General features: G+C 54.9%; 1 protein-coding gene across 5 annotated transcripts in view; it reads left to right on the forward strand.

Moving 5' to 3' along the window:
* PFKFB3 (6-phosphofructo-2-kinase/fructose-2,6-biphosphatase 3) overlaps positions 1-21224 on the forward strand; it is a 79100-nt gene that overhangs the window by 47083 nt on the left and 10793 nt on the right. For 2 of the 5 annotated variants that reach the window (XM_070471936.1, XM_070471935.1), the window contains exons 1-10: positions 6279-6446; positions 13365-13490; positions 14492-14588; positions 15199-15265; positions 15702-15776; positions 16141-16197; positions 18744-18868; positions 19318-19525; positions 19981-20127; positions 20245-20349. In XM_070471936.1, coding sequence (XP_070328037.1) covers positions 6371-6446; positions 13365-13490; positions 14492-14588; positions 15199-15265; positions 15702-15776; positions 16141-16197; positions 18744-18868; positions 19318-19525; positions 19981-20127; positions 20245-20349 — 1083 coding nt within the window. In that variant the 5' untranslated portion in view covers positions 6279-6370. Of the gene's footprint in view, positions 1-6077; positions 6447-13364; positions 13491-14491; positions 14589-15198; positions 15266-15701; positions 15777-16140; positions 16198-18743; positions 18869-19317; positions 19526-19980; positions 20128-20244; positions 20350-21224 lie in introns of those variants that run through there. The other 3 variants (XM_070471937.1, XM_070471938.1, XM_070471939.1) reach the window with 2 other exon arrangements.

Raw genomic sequence — 21224 nt, forward strand, 5'->3', positions numbered from 1 at the left:
TGTAAACAGAATCATCGCACCCCTCCACCAAAGTAAAACAGCTTGAGGTTGGTTTCCGTTTTCTGCAGGTGTGGGATTCGTGCAAATTTTGTTTATATATGTGCGTCATTTGCAAGAAGCAAAGTGTTAGGAACACATGCAAATCACGAGTCCTGGCTCCCTTTCCGCCAGTTCCCCTCTCCCTTCATGCCTTGGTCTGTATTGTCTAGAATCCCATGAACAGAGGAGCCTGGCAGACTACAGTCTAGGGGGTCGCAAAGAGTCAGGCATGACTGAAGTGCCTGAGCACATACTGCCTATGCTTTTGTCTTTCTATTTTTTCTCCAGAATTTCGGCAAACTGAGTGATCACCAATTTAAAATCTGGGGTGTTTTTAAAGAACTTTTTTTCTTTGGAAATACGAGAAGTTACAAAATAGCACATAGAGTCCCATGAACCCTTCACCCAGCTTCCTCTTATGGTCACATCTCCTATGATGGCAGAAAAATATCAAAACCAGGAAACTGATTGTTGGTACCAAACAGTGAAATAGACCACACAATATCTGATTTTTTTTTTTTTGGAATATCTGATTTTTAAAAGCACACACAAAGGAATGCTTTAAAAACTTTTTTTTAATTGGAGGATAATTGCTTTACAATATTGTGCTGGTTTCTGCCACACATCAACGTGAATCAGCCACAAGTATACAAATGTCCACTCCCTCTTGAACTTCCCTCCCATCTCCCACCCCATCCCACCCCTCTAGGTGGTTGCAGGGCTCTGTGTCGCTGGCTATCTATTTTACATACGGTAATTTATCTGTTTCCATGCTACTCTCTTAGCTTGTCCCCCCCCCCCCACTCCCCCCACAAGTCTGTTCCCTATGTCTGCATCTTCACTGCTGCTCTGCAAACAGGTTTATCAGTCCCATCTCTCCAGATTCCATACACACACATGACATCTGTCTCGATATTGGGTGAAGAGGTTGACAGGGAGTGTCAGATACTCTCAGAGCAGGAGCCTGATGCAATGCCTGCTTGAAACACCCAGGGCAGTTTTAAGAGTGTGGTCCCTAGGTCACGGGTGTGCCTTCAGAAGAGGAAAGGCCTGCAGGAAGTGGAGGAACAAGGGCTGGGCAGAAGGAAAGGAAACTTGCTGGTTCAGTAGGACTTCAGTTGTGACTCTTCACCAAGAGCCAGGCTGTGGCCACATTTAAGTGTCCTGGTACCTCATAATGAGATGAGTAAGTCCTCTCATTTGGAGAAACATGTATATGACATTTGTAGAAAAATAAATGATTTTTAAAAACTGGACTTTATTTTCAGAGCAGTTTTAGATTCTCAGCAAAATTGAGAGGAAGGTACAGACTTTTCCCAAGTACCCCCCACCTCCACTCATGCACAGTGTCCGCTGTTATCAACATCATTCACCAGATGGTACATGGTTACTAAGGCTGAACCTACAAGGACACATCTACTGCTGCTGTTGTGTGCTCAGTCATGTCTGACTCTTTGCAAACCCATGGACTAGCCCACCAGGCTTCTCTGTCCGTGGGATTTTCCAAGCAGGAATACTGGAGTGGTTTGCCATTTCCTCCTCCAGGGGATCTTCCCAACCCAGGGATCGAACCCTCATCTCCTGTGTCTTCTGCAGTGGCAGGCGTTATCATCACCCAAAGTCCACCGTTTACTGTGGGTTCACTCTTGGTGTTGTATATTTAATGAGTTTGGACAGATATATAAAGATACGTATCCATCACTAATATACAATACAGAGCAGTGTAACTGCCCTAAAAATCCCTTGTACTTTACCTGTTTATCACTCTTTCTTCCCTAACCCCTAGCAACCATTCATCTTTTTACTGTAACTGTACCTTTTCCAGAATTTCATAGAGTTGGAATCATAGTCTGTAGCCTTTTCAGATTGACTTCTTTCACTTAGGAATGTGTACTTACCGTTCCTCCATGTCTTTGTCATGACTTGACAGCTCCTTTCTTTTTAGCACTAAATAATACCCCATTGTCTGGAGACATCACGGTTTATTTATCCTTTCACCTGCTGATGGACATCTTGGCTGCTTCTACCTTTGGGCGATGATGAATGAAGCTGCTGTAAACCGCCATGTGCAGTTTTGAACTGGGTTTTCAACTCGTTGAATTTGCATAGTGTGGATTTCTGTATCTGCGTTCCTATTCATGTATGAGTATATATATATATGTATATTTTTTAAAAGTCCTCTCCCCTTTCTTTGGATGAGGTAAGGACTGATTTCAGTCTTCTGTTTGGTGTCTCTCTTCACCCTCTCAGACAGTGGGTTGTTTGCAGGAGCAAATGACGACACTATGTCTAATTAGCAATATCTGATTGCTCACTACCTGCCAGAGCTTGTTCTGTCTCCTCTCGCTGGGGAGAAGGTGGGTTCTAGCACCATTTTGGTATTTAAATCTGGTTCAGTTGCTCACCATTGTGCAAATGGCGTTGCTTTTTTGCTGTAGTTACAGGAGTGTCTGGGGTGGGGGTCGGGGGAGGTGGTTAGATGACCTTGGCTGGCAGAGGGAACTGAGAAGAGAGAGGTCATGGAGAAAACCCAGCCCTACCACTCTTTCTGAGTCTGGACCCAGCTAAGGAGTTCTCCTCTATAAATAAGCACCTCAGCAGGCCATCAGAGAAGGCAATGACAACCCACTCCAGTACTCTTGGCTGGAAAACCCCATGGACAGAGGAACCTGGTGGGCTGCAGTCCATGCAGTCGCCAAGAGTTGGACATGACTGAGCGACCACTTTCACTTTTCACTTTCATGCACTGGAGAAGGAAATGGCAACCCACTCCAGTGTTCTTGCCTGGAGAATCCCAGGGATGGGAGCCTGGTGGACTGCCGTCTATGGGGTTGCACAGAGTCGGACACGACTGAAGCGACTTAGCAGCAGGCAATACTGCACATGAAGGGCTTTCTCTGCCGTGTTCTGGGTGAGACGATCTGAGTCACAGTGCACTCTACTCCCCTCATCATAACTCCGCTCAGCACCCCGGAGTCAGGCTGTGGCCATCACAAGTCCCTTGGGAGATGTCTGTGTCAAGTAAGGGAAAAAAGTTCCTAACTGGCTGTGGTCCTTGACCTTTGGCCCGGTTCTGGCGCCTCTAATCTTTAAACTTCCCTTTAGTCATTTAAAAGAATGATTGAATAATCTGAATGATTCCTTGTAGACCATATCATCAAATTCTATACCCCCCAATCCTTGAAGCTGTCCTGTTTGTAAAAATATCATTGGATTAGAAGGATTTTTACATTCTCTGCTGCCTTTTCTGAAGGACCGCATCCCTGATCACCAGATTGGGTCAAAGCCGTAGATGGCTGGATATAGATGAGTTTGTTAGCAGAACTAGGGAAAGAGGTGGATGACTAAACCAGTTGCCTCTGGACCAGTCCATTCTCTAGATGCGCTTTGTAAATGGACTTGGAGAGAAGCAATATTATCTTCCAGAAGAACGCTATAAGTGTGAATTTGACCTAGTCCCCCACTCTCTCCCAGTTTCTTTGCACTTTTATTTAAGAAGTGGGAGAAGGATTATGCGAAACTTCTGTGTGCCGGCCTCCATCAGGTGAGGGAGGTGATGATGAGCTAGAACTGGGTCTCTGCTCTAAGGCATTATGGACACCCAGGCAGCAAAGGTGCCAGGTCTGGGTGTGGGGTGTGAATGCTTAGCTAGAAGCTCGGAGGAATGTCACTGCCTTGTGCCCTGGGAGCTGGGCCCTGGTCAGGCACATGATCCAGACAGGGAAATTAAAGACACACTGTCAGTGCACTTCTGTGGCCTGCTCTCCCTCTGCTAGGAAACACACAGTCTCCTGCAAGCTTGGAGGGTGGAAGAATGCCACCCCAGCCTTCTCTGTCCTTCAGCCTGTGCAAAAAAAAAATCGGTGGGCAATAGCAGGCACACAGGTACCCTGGGTCCTCAGGGAGAGACGAGTGTGCAAACATGCAGAGGTGCAGCCGGGGCGCCCCGGACCCAAGCAGCTGGGGGCAGGGTGCCGGTGCGCCCTCCCTGCTGTTTTCCTCTTTGGATCAGCCCGCTCTTATTTCTGGAGTGGAGTGGGACTCTCCCTGGGGCGATCTAGGGTGTCATCTCTGGCATTTGCTCCCAGTGCAGAAAAACAAGTCCGAATGCAGCGCACTCGGGTTTCTGAACAGCTGCCCAAGCGCCGAAACCAGGCAGTCAGCAAAGCGGAGGAAGGGAGGAGGGCAGGGGCTCGGGAGAGGGAGGAGGGGGCGGGGAGGGGGGAGGCGGTCAAGGGCGCTGTTTCGGCGGGCGACGCTCCTCCCCGGGCTGGGGAGCGGGGAGAGTGGGGGCCGCTCAGGCGAGTGGGGTGCCCCGAGTGGGAATCGGGGTGCGGGGGCGAAGGGGTCGAGGGTACCCCCCGGTGGACGACAATGGGAGATCCGGACCCCTGGGCGGGCTAGGGTGGGGGAAAGTGAGGATGCTCGGGCTCGTGCTAGTGAGGAGCCTGGAGTGGGGGGTCGGTGTGCGAAGAGAGGGGGGTTGAGGGTACGTCCCCGCCCGGTGGGTAGCGCTGGACGCTCTGCGCTGGGGGAGGGGGCTGCCTGGACTGGGGGAGTGCCCGGGGTGGGGGTGGGCGTCGGGCTGGGGGATGGTTCGGAGCTCCTGCCTCTGGGCGAGCTGGGGTGCGAGGAAGGGGGAGGCGCGGCGGGGCGGGGCGGGCAGGCAGGAGCGGCTTGCCCGCCGCCTGGGAGCGGGCGCCTTCCCAGCCGAGCCATGCGGTACGTGAGCGACGTGTGGCAGCCTCTGCGCAGACTGTTCCGCGGCGGTGTGGGTTTCGGCGAGCGCCGCCTCCTTCCAATCACCGCGCAGCCCCAGCGGAGGGATGCGCCTGTGCAGCGCAGCGCTGCGCACCGAGGCGTCGCGTGCCAAAGTCACATCCAAGTGAATTCCCTGCGAGGGAGGCATCCCCCCGCTCCCCGCACCCCAGATCTTCACAGGGAGGCAACGGACCTGACCTTACGACTGCCATATGTCCCCAGCTGATGCAAAGCCTCGAGAACCAGGGATACGGAGGGACACACAGAGCAAAAACTGGCGAGGAAGACGTGCAGTGGGGCTGTGCGGGTTACATGGCACGAATTTTAGGGGTTTGCACAATCAAGGTGCCGCCTCCCAATAGTTATTCCGGACTTTTGTCAGGTAATCAATTTCAGATCAGAATAGGATCCAGTTTTATTTACTCTTCTACTAGGAGAGATAAAAGTATATCGAAAATATTGTAAACTGTGACCGTGAAAACCAAGATGCCACGTTCCGTTTTGGTCCAGCATTCCGGGGACCCCGGGTTCCAGGTCTTAGGCGCTGGCTTTTGGGGAGCAGTGTTCAGCACAGGTCAGGGTTTCTAAGGAATTCAGGAAATTGAGCAGAGTGAGGACCAAGGGCCAAGGAAGCCCCCTCTCCTGGGGTGGCGCCAGGGCCGTGGCAGCTGAGACTCACGGATATTATTAGGGAGCAGTTCCGGCAAGGAGTGACCCCATGGGTGCTCTCAGCGACCTCCCTTTGGCCTCCGTCTAGGGTAGCAGAGACACACACCCCGTCCCCTCTTAACTTTATTCCAACCTTTAACCCTAAACCCCTGTCTTCACTGTGACCGTGCCTGGCCCGGAATACATGTTAAAAATGCACAGTATGTGGGTCCCATTCCCAAAGAGGCCGAGTCTTTAGGGTGCAATAAGCATTCCAGGTGATTCGCTTGCACGGCTCCACCGACCACACCGGACGGTGCCGTTTCTCTCCTCCCAGCACAGCTGCGGTGGTTATTCTGGGAAGCTGTGCAGGGCGTTTTTAGGGAATGACAGGAGGAGGCTCACCAAGTGGCACCTTCACCCAGGGCTCGTTTAGGGTGTTATCTGAGTCGGCGTCGCCGGTCTGCAGGGGGCGCCAGCAGGCTGAGCCACCCTCCTTCCACGTGAAAGGGGGCTGGAACCCGAGGAATGCGTCCCCGCCCCAGGGTGACGTGTGCGTGGCTGTCTTAAAAGCCAGGGCGGCGCGCTGGGCGTCCAGCAGAGCCGGAGAGGAGGCTAGCGGGCGAGGACCGCACGGGCTCTAGCCGGCGCACGAGGACCGCGGCTGTCACTGCGCTCGGAGCATCCCAGCCCAGCGGGAGCCGTGGGTGCTGCCCCAGCCCCGCGTCCTTCTCGCAGCGCTTGGGGAGCCTCCCGCCCCAGGCGAGCGTCCGTGATTTTAGCACAAAGCACGTTTCCAAAAAGCCGCGCTTTCGCGCACGCACCCTCGCCCCCCTTTGTTTCGGGGGTTGCCAGGCCGCTCTCCTCCCCAAGTCTGAATTCTTCAGAAGGGGCGGAGGGCCGCCGAGCCTCGGCTGGGAAGATGCCCTTGGAACTGACTCAGAGCCGGGTGCAGAAGATCTGGATCCCGGTCGACCACCGCCCCTCGCTGCCCAGAAGTGAGTGCAGACGCGCGCGGGGCCGGGCGGCCGGGGAGGGCGCGCCGTGTGTGGAGAGAGGCCATTGTGTGGAGGGCGCCGGCCCGGCGCTTTTGTGCCGGCTCCCCTCCTCCGGCGCGCTCGGCCGGCCGGGCGCCGCCCTCCGCGCCGTCCCCGCGTCCCGGCCCGGGCGCCCCCCGCTCCTCCCCACCAGCTCCGGCGCGGGGCGGGCACGGCGCCGGCGCTGCGCCTCCCCTGGCCGGCGTCGGGGGCGCTGTGGCCCGGCCCGAGGGCTCTGTGGGGCCCCGCTCGGCTCGGCTCCGCTCGGCTCGCGAAGGAAGCGCAGAGGCACCCGGAAACGGCGCGCGCGCCGAGCGGGAAGCGCCGGGCACCGCCGGGCACCTCCGTTTCGGGGACGCGTGGGAAGGGACGCCGGCGTGTCCCGCGGCCCCGGCCCCTCTCCCGGGCTCCCGCCGCGCCTCCTCGTGTCCCAGCCGCCGTTCGGTGTCGATCGCTACCTCCGCTCTCCTCTCTTCCCCTCCTTCCCTCCCCGCTTCTTTTCTCCGCTTTCCGCCTCCTCTTCCCCACCGCGTGTTTCTCTCTCCTCTCTCAATCTCTCTCTGCTTCCACCCCCTCACTCCATCCTTCGTCTATGTGTTTCTCTTTCTTTATGTATTTCCATTTTCTGTCTTTTTCTCCTCCTATGTAGTTCTAATGAACTCCTATCTTCAGTTCTCTTTTTCCCCTCTCCCTTCGCTGTCTTTACTGCTCTCTGCCTCCCCCTTCTCTTCCTCTCCCGAGCCCCCCTCTGCCCCGTGTGCCGGGACCTAGAGAGTTGTCTGGAACTCGGCCTTTGTGCATGTTTTGGGGAGGGTCTGCGGGTGGGGACTACACAGTTGGCAGCGTTTTCCACGTGTGTGAGCCAGTGCGCGCGCGGGTACACACACACACACACACACACACACACACACACACACACTCTCTCTCTGGACTTGGAGTTTGCTGACAGTTCACGTCCCCGCCCTGTCGGGTCTTGGCCGGTAAATACTTTGGGAAGGTTTACCTTGGGCTCTGTCCCCAGCCAAGGAGAGAGCCACCTCTTAAACGGGTGGTTCCAGAGGTTTGAAGGGGACACCAGCTCCTCCAGCAAAACCACCAAGGGGCATGTCAGGTGGACAGGCTGAGACAGTGGTGAGCATTTTGCTCCCGGTCAGGTCAGGTCAGGATGCCTGAGAGGTAAGCACTGGCTCCCAGGTACAAACCCTCCCAAGTGGCTTCAAGGCATCCCCCGAGCGCTAGGTGGCCTGTGGGCCTCCTCTGCCATCGCATTTCTCAGGGGCTGCTCACCAAGGCTGCAGTGACAGCTCCTCTCCCCCGGGTTTGCCCAGGTGTGAGTTACCTCCCTGTCCTCAGACCTGCCCCAGGAGGTGGGGAGAGTTGGCCCTGGGGTGCTCCTAGGACATCCTGGTGATGGGATCCTGGCAAGGTGCTCCCCATGCTGGCAGGGGTGGGGTGGAGTAGAGTGCTCCTCCACCTGCTTGATCCCTCAGGTCCAGCCGGCCACAGAAGCCTCAAGGACAACTAGGCTTCTTTGCAAGGTAGCTGGGCGCTGGGGAACCTTGCAGGTGTCTTGCTCCCCAGCCCTTTCAGGTATGCTCTTAAATAGCCCACTGAACAGGCTGACCACGGTCTGGTTATATTTCTGTAAAACCTGTTCGTTGTGAGAAATGCCCCACCTGAAATCAGAAGGGAGATACAGTAGGAGCCCCACCCCTTTTTGACTTTTGAATAAAAGATATTGATACAAGAACACTTGATACACTGGGGCACACAAATATAGATTGGTTCTCTAAACACCTGTAGGTGTATGGGTGCACATTGAAACGCACACTCATATTTAGTCGTCCTCTGGGGTTCACGGCGGGGTGAGGACTGGGAGGTCTGGCCACAGCGGGGTGGAGTGGGAGGGGGTACGCTGAGCTTGGCTGGCATCCGCTCGTTGAGTGTTTCTGACAGACACAAGTGTGCGGCCACGCTTTTCCTGGGGCTTCAGAAATCCATCCATTAGTTCCTATCAGCCTGCACGTCTCGCACGCAGATGAGAGATTTGCCTGAAAATCCCTGTCGGAACAATTCGCAGCTTGATGGGTGGGGGGCTGGGGGGGGGTGTTGCTAAAGCTGATGGATTAAGTCCCTTGTCCCCGCCCACCCCTGCAATCCCCGTGTGTGGCTGTGGGGTTACATTTTTTTCTTAGAAGATTATCTGCACCCTGGTATTTATTGCTTGCATGCCGTTATTTTAAGTAGCTGTGTCTTTCTGGGTTTATATGGTCACATTTGTCTCCTCCCATAGTGGAGAGAGGGTATCTCTTACTGGCATCTTTCCCATTCCCTGCCCCTCCCCCCTTCTTTAATGGCATTGGGAACTGAGTGGATTTTTCTCCCTCCTGAACCTGTTCCCATCTTTCTAAGTGCTGTCCTAGTTGGGGGTCACAGCAGACCTGTCTGAGATGTGTTAACTAACAGAGGACACCGAAAACACGACCGTGGATGTATAAAGAACGGTAAAACAGCCACAGGAAGCCCCAGATTGATTCATTTGGTGGCACTTCCACCTCTGAAGCCCATCATTTCAGGGTCCGGTTGCTACACCTTCTTGGTGGTAAATGCTTCTTACAAATCCTGCAGCTTCCTTCAAGTGCAGACTGTAATTCAGGGAGATTTACTGACTTGGTGAATCAGCTGAATGGACAAGGAAGTAGACTCTTGACTGGCAAGAACTAGCGATCCTTTGTTTCTCATCACGGAGAGTTATCTGTGCAGGTCCCAACTCATGTATCACTTCTCCGCTCAGAACCCGGTTTCCTCATCTGTAAAGCAGGTTATGTACTGTCTGCTGAGAGAAGGTTTCATCTCACAGGGGCTTTAGCCCCACTGATGGTTTTCCGGCTCAAAGAGGGAAGATAGGGGGAACCTTACAGACCTTATCACGTGGGCAGCCACTGTAATCTGCAGTTGTGATTCTCAGCCCTGGCTTCACATTTAAATCGTGTGGGGGAGACTTTGGAAAAAAATGCGTGCTGGTACCCTTTTTCTGAGTTAGAATTGCTATAGGTGCAGCCTGTGCATCCTGGTTTTAAAAGCTTCTTAGGTTCAGCCGCTGGTTGAGAACCACTTTTTGAGGAAGGAGCACTTGAAGGGTTTCAGATGAGAAGGACCAAAGTGAACCCCAGGTCTGTCCCTTACCGCTTATGCAGGGGACCTCCTTCACTTGTGGGTCCTGGTTCCCTCGTGTCTGGCTTTAATGGAAGAAAGCCCTAATGGCTGATGGAGGCCACTGTAGCAAGAATCCTACACATTACCTTCTGCTTCACCCTCCGGGAACCTTTGTGAAACATCCGTGCATTTCACAGACAGGGAAAACCGAGACGCCAAGAGGTCAAGTGACTTGTCTGGGACCCGAAGCAGTGCAGGCTTTGAACTCTCCTGTCTCCAGGCCCTCTCAGTCACCGTGTTCCTATGTTGTCAACTGATTCCCTGAAACGCCCCTCCCTCCCTTGCTGGCAGAGAGCCTGTCGGGTTGGGAGGGCCATTCTCTGGCCGAGAATCGGGCATTGAGTTAAAATGTGCGTGCAAAGCAATGAATGAGTGCAACATCCACTGCACAGTCCAGAAGAGTTTAGGAAAGAGGTTTTGCTGAGCTGGGGTCTCCTGCCCTGCAGAGCCTCAGCCCATCTCACCACCACCCCTACCCCCTCGGGGGCAAGCTCACTTCCATGTCGATTCCTAACACGGGACCAGGCAGACTCTCTGGACTGAAATGATCCCAGGAGAAGGTTTGTGTCCAGTGGACCACAGTCAGGTGTCTGCTGTGGCTTTCTGGCCCTGCCTTCCATTCTCCCAGGGTCGAGTGTGTGGACCTGTTCCGAGAGAGCCCTTTTCAGGTGGTGACGTCACAGCAGGGCTTACTGTGCAGCGTGTCCTTTGCCCTAGCCTGGCAGCGATGGGGGAGCAGGTTCCCATGGTTACCGTAGACACTCTGCCGTGGAACTTGCATGAGGCCCGTTGGGCACTGGCCTGGTCTACGTCTGCAGCTCAGCTGTCTATGTCTTCCATGAGTTCCCCTGAAACTTGGTGTTGAAAGCCTGACTACCTACTTAGAGGAGAAGAGCATGAGTGACGTGGCATCTTTTGAGGTTAACATTTTGGAGTGCCTCTGGGTGGTAGGAAGTTTACAGGAGGTGCAGTACGTGCGTGCTGAGTTGCTTCAGTCATGTCCGACTCTTTTCGACCCCAGGGACTGTAGCCCACCAGGCTCCTCTGTCCATGGGATTCTCCAGGCAAGAATACTGGAGTGGGTTGCCATGCCCTCTTCCAGGGGGTCTTCCTGACCCAGGGATCGAACCTGTGTCTCCTGTTGCCCCTGCATTGCGGGCAGATTCTTTACTGCTGCGCCACCAGGGAAGCCTGCAGGAGCAATGGCAAAGTGTCTTCCATCGGTTTTTTAATTTTCTAAGCCTGCATTACAGCATCAGTATGGTAAGCTCGGACAGTGGTCCTGCCTGCTTGAGGCAGTGGGGAATGTGATCAGAGAGGTTAGCCGCTCAGTCAGGGTGCAGGGACTGGAATTGGAATCTGCCAGTGCAGCCTCTGTCCAGGGACTTTAGACTGTTGCTTCTTACCTCTAACCTCAGTATATCCCCTTACATGCAAGTACTTTGGGGAAAACCTAGTGTTAAGCTGTACACTTACCTTCCGTATTCCTCAGCTGTTGGAGAGGAAGATGAAAAAGCCGGGCTCCAGGGAGGAAGGTATGAGAGGTGGGAGGATTTAAAAGGTCAGCAGAGAAGAAGAGGGTCAGAGTGGAATTGAGACAGAGGCAGGAGATGATGGGACCAGGAAAGCACTTGGGATGTGCTGTGAGTTTGACAAAGAGGAGGGAGGGTAAAGTTTGGTCATTCCGGGGATCTCCGAGCATCTGGGTGGATGGGCAGCAGCAGACACCTTTGGCAGCTCTTTGAATCTCATGCAAGAAGCCAAAGGACTCAAGGAATGACTTCTGCTTCCTCAGACGAGCAAGGGATGGTTTATTTGGTTTTGAGATACAGCTTGAATTTTGGGCTTGAGGTGCTTATGTTGCCGTGTCTTTATGGGTTTTGCTTTTTCCTTCCAAAGTGTCTACTGCCCGAGGAGATTTGCACATACCGTTAATGGATATAGAAGTAATCCCCTATTTGATAAATCAGTCAGCGTCTGCCTCTGCTTCCTTGGCCTGAGTCCAACAAAAGTATTGCATGCATGTGCACAGCCGAGAGTGTGTGTGTGTGTGTGTGTGTGTGTGAGCGTGTGTGTGTCTTGATGCTCCTGGGAGCAGTGACATGGTGGGGATATCAGATAAGACCAGGGGAAAACCAGTGGCTTGGGGGAAGGATCAGCAGAGTGGGTGTTTCCCGGCACGAGCGAGGACACTTTCACTTTCTCGTGTGTCACCTGCAGCTGTCACATGCTGACAGGAGGTGTGTCTTCTGTCCCCACTGGTCTCTGGGGAGACCATCAGCTTTCTCCGCGTGCCCCCCGGGGACTCCAGAAAGCCCCCTGGTGCATCTTTGCCCCGGTCCCGTGCTCACGCAGGACAAGAGGCCTCTGTTTTCTAGAAGCCTGTTTGTTCCCAGCCCCTGGTCGCTGGGGAATCCCAGCCAAGGGTGTCTGTGGCTCCTGTGTCCATGTGGGGCGCTTGCTGCCCCGTGTCCCCAGGCTGGCAGTCCCAGAGGCAGACCCTGGGCATCGCAGCCAATGCTTGGACACGTGACCGAAGTCTGGCCACCAGGCCCAGCATCATGGGGCTGTGTTGGGGCGTCCAACTTGAGAGGAGGGGTCTCCTCAAGCCTGTGCCGTCAGCGGCCTGGTGGCCCCCCTCCCTCCCATCTGACACTCGTCTGTTTAGAGGGAAGGAACCTAGATTCTGTGGTGCAGCCTGAGTCGCTTGGTCTGCACTGTGGCCGGAGCCCGGGGAGTGGGGCTGCGTGGTGGTCAGTGAGCACCTCGCACGCTGCTGGGTTGGGGGTGGGCAGGCGGCCAGTCTCTGGCCCACATGGGTGGTCCTGGGCTCATGAGCACTTGTTTCACCTGATGCCAGAGTCGCCTGAGAATCTCAGGAAACACTGCACCCGAAATGTCCAGAGCAGGGTTCTTTGGGCTGCTTTCTGCAAACCCAGTGAAAACCTCTCTCCCTGGAGTTTTGTTGAGATTCCGAGGAACACGGGTGAGAAGCCAGGAGAGGCTGCACAGGCAAGACCCTCTGGGTTTCCAGGGGGTCCTGCTTGGGGCCCTTGTGACTTGGCGGCAGCCAGAACTTGGACGAGGCGGAGCAGGCAGGGGTGGTGGAATTTGTGGGGTCAGCTTCTTGGTCCCTGACCGACTTCCATTTCATAAACTCTTACTGTGAAAATTGCCTTTTAAAAATAACCTTTTTTAGGAAGGTCATGCAGACCTCATGCGTGGAGGTGAGGAAAGTTATCTGTAATTTAGCTGCTGGAGCCCCACCCCCCGGGGCTCTTACCTGCCACCTCTATTTACCTGTTGCATTGCATCTGAGACAGCCTCTCCTACTGATGACCTACCTCACCCTTATTGGTGCAGGGGACTCCCTTGCTTACACCCGAGGGCTACTTTCCCCTCTGGGGTGAGTCGTCATTTTCTGGCTGGGTTTGGGGCCCTCAGGTGTCAGGCTGGGAATTCGGGGCCCCTGCCATGAGGACGTCAGAGCAAGAGGGAGCCGTGTGACCAAGGGCTCTGGCTGCGGGGGGCCCACTCCTGCTGGATTGTAAAGAGCAGGGGCTTCGAGGTGGGAATGAAAGCTGCGTTTCCGTGGGATTCTTTAAAACCGCTGTGGGCAGCGCTGGCTGCTTTATTCATGGCCCTTCTGTTGTTTCTCCCCAGCCTGTGGGCCGAAGCTCACCAACTCCCCGACAGTGATTGTCATGGTGGGGCTCCCCGCCCGGGGGAAGACCTACATCTCCAAGAAGCTAACCCGCTACCTCAACTGGATTGGTGTCCCCACAAAAGGTGAGGCTGCATCCCAGGCTGGAGCTGTCACACTGGGGGTACACTCTACTCACCATGACCCCATTCCTCCTGAAAAAGAACAGCCTTTCCCTCTCCAGCTGCTGAAACTCTCTTTGCAGGACCACTCTAGGGGGCTCTCCCGGTAGTGGGGGGGGGTTTCACACCTTCCTTTCCAGTATGTCACCCACCACCCCGTATGTACACCCTGCTGTGTGTATGGGAGTCTCTGCTCACTGGCTGCTCTCTGGTCACCCTGCCCTGCATCCTCCCCAGTTCAGCCCTCATCTCCTCCAGGAAGCCTTCTCTGACCACCCCAGTCTGTGCGGATCTTTTCCTTCAAACTCCCCCAGCCCTTGTTTGTGACATTCCTCCACTAGCTGTCTTAAAATATTCTTTCTGTGCTATTGATTATATTTTTGCATCTGGTCTTCCCACTGACATGAATGTCTTTAGCACGAGGACTAATTTTTCACATTTGCTGCCCCAACCCTCACCCCCACTCCAAGCCTGTGCCCAGCACAGTGCTTCATACACAAACTGCTCAGTCAGCACCCAGTGCCCATCCTGGGTGTGGGCTGCTGGTATACAAAGTGGCTGCTGTGGATCCGGCCATGTATGTGAGTCTGCACTCCCTCTCAGCCGTGTTGGCGGGAATCATGGCCCCAGTTTTCACTAGACACGTGGCCACCACCTGCTTTCAGGCTCAGCCTCCAGCCCCGGCCCTGAAAGGCTGGCTTCCAGGCTGGACTGTGAGAGGCGACCCCAGAGAAGCAGGGGCACTGTGAGCCGTGCTGGGTCTTAGGGAACCCCAGCTGCCTTCCAGGTCAGGCGACGCCGGCAGTGCAGGATGTACCGCCCACTGCCTGTTTTCTGGTTTTCTTGGGATCTTATTCAAGTCATTCACTGGCATGGTTTCCTTCTTTGGAAAGAGGGATCGGGCCCTGGGAGGTCCTTTCTGGCGGTCAGCATGGTCAGTGAAGGGGCTGTTCTTTTCCACGCAGTGTTCAACGTGGGTGAGTACCGCCGGGAGGCCGTGAAGCAGTACAGCTCCTACAACTTCTTCCGCCCTGACAACGAGGAGGCCATGAAAGTCCGCAAGTGAGGCCCCGGCTGTGGGAGCGGGGTGCTCTGCTCGCTGTGTGATCTCAGACTGGGCGGGAGGGGGGCAGCCAGGCTCGTGTGTGCAGCATGCGAGTCTCTCGGCCTCTGAGCTTTGCTGCTGCCCTCTGCTTCCAGGTGGTCTGCGCCCGCTGGTGCAATGCAGACCAGTGACAGCATCTCACTTGGCGCGAGCTAAATTGTTCCCTGGAATATCGTCTGTTTACGCTAGAAAAGGATTTTCCTTTTCAGCCCAAAGTGACCAGGGGTCCCAAGAGTGACCTGAGAGTCACTTGGGAGCAGGACACGGCGCTAGTGCCAGCCCCGCCTGGATGGGTACAGTGGGTGTCCATGGGCAGGACTTGGCAGCTGTCTTTTGGAAGCTCCCGGGGGCAGTTTTCAGCATGCCAGCAGCATTAGATCACTCCCCAAGGGTCACAGCCGTGCGTGCGGGGCTCTGACTGGGAGCCTCCAGCCTGGCGGTCTCAGCCACCTCGTACACTTTAGCAGCAGAGTCGCAGATCACCCTGCTCATTGTGGGGGACGGGGGTGCCTGGCTCTCCCCTCAGATGGACCCACTCTGATGCACCTGTCTCCTTCCGTGTTGCAGGCAGTGTGCCCTGGCTGCCTTGAGAGATGTCAAAAGTTACCTGACGAAGGAGGGGGGCCAGATTGCAGTAAGTCTGGGGAATAAGTCTCATCTCCCCTCTGCCTCGGGACGGTGCCCTGGAGGGCGGAGCGTATGGACAGAGCCGTGGGGGTTGCTGCCGGTGGGGACAGGTGTCTGGCCTGAGCTGTGAGGGAAGCAGGGGGTGAAGGTAGCTCCAGGACCCAAGAGGAAGCTGGTGGGTGGGACAGACTGAGGGGCACGACCCGCCGGACCTGGGGGCCGCGGCCCCGGGAGCCAGTGTCCCTCCGTGGCCCTCCCCCCTGCGCATTGCTTTAAGGACTGTTCCCACCCTGCCCTCCCCTTTGGTCCTTGAGCACAGGAGGGAGGCTGTGGGGCCCCTGGGAGGATGCAGTTTCTCCTGGGGCCCCGGAAAGTGACAGACCCGACCTCTGCTGGTGCAGTAAACACTTGTCAGCGCCAACCGGGTTCTCTTCTCTGGCCAGGTTTTCGATGCCACCAATACTACTAGAGAGCGGAGACACATGATCCTCCATTTTGCCAAAGAAAACGATTTCAAGGTGAGCCTGATTTCTTGTCTTGGCCTGGTGCGCTCAGGAGCAAGGGGGTCCTGCGATTGACTGGTTCCTTGTCTGGAGCACCTCAGCTCCACACTTGGGCTTCCCCTGCCACTGCACGGGTGTTGTTGCCTACAGATTGGGCTTTCCTGGTGGGGCTCTCAGGGGTTCCTGAGACCGGGGAGGGGAGGGTCCTCTATGGTGGGAGGGCACAGACTGATGGCTGGTTCTATTTTGTGTGTCTGGGGGTTTATGTGTGGGGGCCTTCCTGCTCCAGTGTGGCGGTGATGTCACAATGATCCCAAAGCTGGCCCTTTGTGTTACCACATTTGTTGTTTCCTAACGTTTCTGTCTCGTTTCCTTCCAGGTGTTTTTCATTGAGTCTGTGTGCGATGACCCTACAGTCGTTGCCTCCAACATCATGGTAAGACCCGCGAGGGTGGCAGTCTGAGAACAGGGCTGACCGGGTCAGCCAGGAGAAGCCATAGCACCTTGAGGATGAGCTGGCTCTGCCAGCTGGTGGTTTGCTTTTGTCTTGGGGGGGAAATGGAAGGGTGGGTCAGCAGTGCAGAGCAGTAGTTAACTTAGAAACACGTTCTGCGACCCGGACTGATCTTATCAAGGTCCCTTCAGGTGGTTGGCAGAAAGCTTTCTTTGTTGGACATAAGAGAGAAGTCACGGACCTCAGTTTTGGTGGGAAAACTGTTTTGGTGGCAGGAGCCTTGGCCACTGGGGGGTGAGGGGGCTGCTTAGGGCGGAGGATGGAAATGGAGGCAGGAGGCTGGTCTCTTGCTGGTAAGTTTTCCCAGTAGGTAAGCATGGTCATGTGTTAACAGCAACCTATAGGACCCTGCAGACAGAGGGCAGAATTCCCAAATTTGGGAAATATGGGAGTGGTAAAACTGTCTTCTGCTCCTCTTCCTGTGTCAAGGGGAGGGTTATCTGGGTAAATTGAGGGTACTTGGCAGCTTAATTTGATGCACTGAAATAAATTGTACTTGATAACAATAAACTGTAAGCAGGAAAGGTTATCGTGAAGACTTCACCGGAAGTCCCCTTCTCTTGTTGTAGGTCACTTTCCCTCCAGCTTAAATACATCCAAGTAAGATGTTAACTGTAACAAAAAGCTGGTTGGACCCTTCTACGGGGAATGCCAGACTTTGGCCATATAGTGTGTGTCCTTCAAAGGAATGCTGAGAGTTCATTAGTTTTTGGTGGTGGGCCTTTGCTCCAAGGCAGTGGGAATATTTACATGCATTTCTCAGAAATGAGTTCATATTTCAGGAAGGGCTATTGAAATGGTAGAAAATCAGTCCAGATTGGTTTCAGTGGCCCCAAAGGAGAAGGCTCAAAGCATGAGGAAATACAAGTTGCCTTGGGCTAAACAAAGGCTTTTGCTGTATTTCTTTGGTTTGGTTCTACATTTCCACCGGGTAGGGAAGCAGAGTGCAGCTGCAGGATTGTCTGTTTCCCTGGTGAGCAGTTGACACTCACTTGGCCAGGAGCTCATGCACCATCTTGTCCTCTGTGAATCCTTGGATTCCTGTTCACCAACCCTCCGTGTTCAGAAATCTCTTTTCTCTGATGAAGCCTCAGAGCTGCTTAGCAGTTTTTAGACTTTTCTCTTGTGCTTTTTATGCAAGAGGCTGTATTGGAGGAAGAGATCTGTGAACTGAGTTTTTTTTTTTTAACTTTGGTGGTGATGGTTTAGTCTCTTAAGTTGCCTGTCCAACTCTTGCGACCCCAGGGACTGTAGCCCACCAGTCTCCTCTGTTCATGGGATTCTCCAGGCAAGAATACTGGAGTTCATTGCCATTTCCTTCTCCATACATAACTTTGGGTTAGCCAAAAAGGTTTTTCAGATTTTCCTGTGACATCGTATGGAAACACCCGAGTGAATTTTTTGGCCAACCTAATAAAAAAGGTTACCACTTTGACTGTTTTTAAGTGTTCAGTTCCAAGACACTTGGCACATTCACCCTGCTGGGAAACCATCCCCACTGTCCACTTCCAGAACTTTTTCCTCTTCCTGGACTAAAACCCTGCCCCCGTGAAACACGAACTCCCCACTGAAGTTGGATTTTTGCAGCGTGCTTGCCTCTCTTTCATGGCTGTGGTCATTGTTGAGGAAGAAAAGAGCACATGTGAACAGATCCTGAGTTTCCCCGAAATCTGCCAGCTTTCTCAGGCTTGTTCAGTTTTAGAGGATGGCAGGCCCAAGGGGCATTTCTCTTCTGTCTCTGTCCCATGAAAGCAAGCCTTGGTTGGGACCAGGTAGAGAAGCATCCACTGGGGACCAGTGATAACGGGGTACCACCCTGCCTGTGGTCAGTGCAGGAGGAACCCGATGATTCCACCGGGAAGGTACTCACAGTGACGGGGCATTGCCAGCACCCCCTGGGGCACCTTTGCTGACAGGCAGCCTCCTCTGGGTAGGTGCTTATGAGGGACTCAGTGAGACTGAAGACCAGGTTGTCTAGTGGTGACCTGGCTACTGGATTGATCCTGAATCGGGGCCCATTCAGAGGGATTTATTAGAATCCACCTGGGATAGGACTTCCCTGGCAGTCCAGTGGGTAAGACTTTGCCTTCCAGTGCAGGGAATGTGGGTTCATTTCCTGGTTGGGAACCTAAGATCCCACATGCCTCGTGGACAAAAAACCAAAACATAAAACAGAAGCAATGTGGTCACAAATTCAGTCAAGACTTTAAAAATGGTCTACCTTAAAAAAAAAAATCTTAACAAGAATCCTCTTGGGTTTCCTGTCCTTGCCTTACCGTGGGTGCCCTCCCTGTGACTCAGCGCTCAGCCATATCTCTTTTTTGTTTTTCCTCTTAGAGCGCTGGGTCGGGTCATCATCATTCTGAGCCCATCCATGCCTTTCCCAGTTTGCAAGCCCCAAATCCTGCTCATTCTAAACAGAAAGCCCTCCAGCGTGATTCATCAGCTGCCTCTTTGTGGTGTTACAGGAAGTGAAAATCTCCAGCCCGGATTACAAAGATTGCAACTCCGCAGAAGCTATGGACGACTTCATGAAGAGAATTAACTGCTATGAGGCCAGTTACCAGCCCCTCGACCCTGATAAATGTGACAGGTAATTCCTAAGCAGTGACTGAACCACCTGCTTCAGGGCTGTGACTGTTACTCCCGATGAATAATATTCCCATGAAGCGTTTGCTCCTGGATACTTTTATAAACTCTCTTTTTAAATATCTCAAAAAACAAAAATCCTTGTTGATATATTCGGTGTAACTATGGTAGACACCGTGTGTGAGCGTGAGAGTGAGTATCTGGGCCCGTCTCTCTCTGTCCTCTGCTCTTGTCCCTTATTTTCCTTTCAGTTCTCTTGCTTTTCTCTCTCCTGTCCTCTGGGAGGCCCTCTAGCCCCACTCTGCTGTGGGAACTGCAGGCTCAGACCCCCGACTCTCAGAGCAGAAAGGTCTGTGCCCCCCTGGAGCTGACGCTGTGGTGCGGTGGAGGCCGAGTCTGCGCGGTGGGCTCCGGGCGCACCAGCCCTGTCTGACGGGCTGGCGCCCCCTGCAGGGACCTGTCGCTGATTAAGGTGATCGATGTGGGCCGGCGCTTCTTGGTGAACCGGGTGCAGGATCACATCCAGAGCCGCATCGTGTACTACCTGATGAACATCCACGTGCAGCCCCGCACCATCTACCTGTGCCGGCATGGCGAGAGCGAGCATAACCTGCAGGGCAAGATCGGGGGCGACTCGGGCTTGTCCAGCCGGGGCAGGAAGGTAGGGGGCGCCGGGGCAGGAAGGTAGGGGGCGCTGGGGCTGGGCGGGAAGCGGCCCCGTGCGTGTGTGTCCTTGTGTACGTATCTGTGCCGTGTGTGCGTGTGTGTGTTCCTCTGCGTGTGCCCTTGTGTGTGTATCTCTGTGTCCTTGTGTGTACAGGTGCATGTTCCTGTGTGTGTGTTCCTGTGTCTGTGTGTGTCCTCGTGTATGTATTGGTGCCCTTACGTGTACGTGTCCCTGTGTGTGTGTGTTGTATGCCGATCAGACACTGACTCACACGTGTGCGCACGTGCGCGCCTCACAGGGGGGTGTGTGTGCAGGGCTGCTCCCAGGGCCCTCTTCCCGCAGCAGTGAGGACAGCCTCGCCCTCCCCGGGGGCTCGGTCCTGCACCGCCTCCTCTCCCAGGTGGGTGGAGCCTGTGACCCAGCGTGCGCCCCTCACCCCATGCCCGCAGTTCGCCAACGCCCTGAGCAAGTTCGTGGAGGAGCAGAACCTGAAGGACCTCAAGGTGTGGACCAGCCAGTTGAAGAGCACCATCCAGACGGCCGAGGCCCTGCAGCTGCCCTACGAGCAGTGGAAGGCCCTCAACGAGATCGACGCGGTGAGTGCCCGCCGGGACCTCTGCGCGAGGGGCTGCGGGGAACCCCCGAGCCTCCCTCGCTGGCCAGCCGGGGGGCTGCGGGCTGCGCCCTCGAGCGACCTCCGCCTGTGCCCGCAGGGCGTGTGTGAGGAGATGACGTACGAGGAGATCAAGGACACCTACCCCGAGGAGTACGCGCTGCGAGAGCAGGACAAGTACTACTACCGCTATCCCACCGGGGAGGTGCGTGCGCGCTGGGCCGCGGGCGGGCGGGCGGCGGGGCTGCGGTGAGGAGCTCGCGCTGGGCCTGCCGAGGCCGCGGCGTCCGGCGAGGCTAGGGACACAGGGGCCTGGCTGAGTGGCTCCGCAGAGGGAGGGCCAGTGCGTCCGCCCTGCTGCGCTGCCCCGTGCTCCTCCTCACCCGCCTGTGAACAGAGTCCTCCCCACTCACACAGCTCCAAGGGAAGCACCGCTGCGTTTCCCAGCAGCTGGGACAGAGGTGTTTCTCCAGTGACGGAAATGACAGTTCAGGAAAGGGAAACAGCCCTGGCTGCTGATGTGCTGGATGCGGGACCCCGCTGACTGTAGGCCACATGGCAGGAGCGTCAGCAAGTCCCTTGTGCCGGCTCCACGGATGCTGGCGGAGGGACCCAGCCTGGACCCTGCAGGCCCTCGGGCTGAGCCAGCAGCTGCCTGGAGCTCTGCTCAGAGGGTCCCGTGCAGGCGGAGCTCTGGGGTCTGCGGAGGCCTTGGCCTGGTGACACCCCGCAGGGGTCCTTCCTGTCTGTGGTCCCTCCACTCAGCGCTTGTTACACGTCTGTTCCTGGGAGCCCAAGGCACTGTCCCTGGTCTCATTCCCTGGGACCTCCTTAGTGAGAAAGGGACCAGGGGTCGTGGTCTTGAAAGTCACAGGTCCTCCCCTTCTTTTTCAGTTTTCTCCTACTGAGATAAAGTTCCTATCATATAAAAGTCACTGTTTTAGCCAAAGCACACGTCAGTGGTTTTTTTTTTAATACATTCACAATATTGTGCAGCCATCATCACTAATTCTAGAACATTTCCCCATTGCCCCAAAAGAGACCTCCCAGCCTGTTAGCAGTCAGTCTCAGTTCCCCGTC

The sequence above is a fragment of the Odocoileus virginianus genome, chromosome 9 (assembly GCF_023699985.2).
Source record: "Odocoileus virginianus isolate 20LAN1187 ecotype Illinois chromosome 9, Ovbor_1.2, whole genome shotgun sequence".
NCBI lineage: Eukaryota > Metazoa > Chordata > Mammalia > Artiodactyla > Cervidae > Odocoileus > Odocoileus virginianus.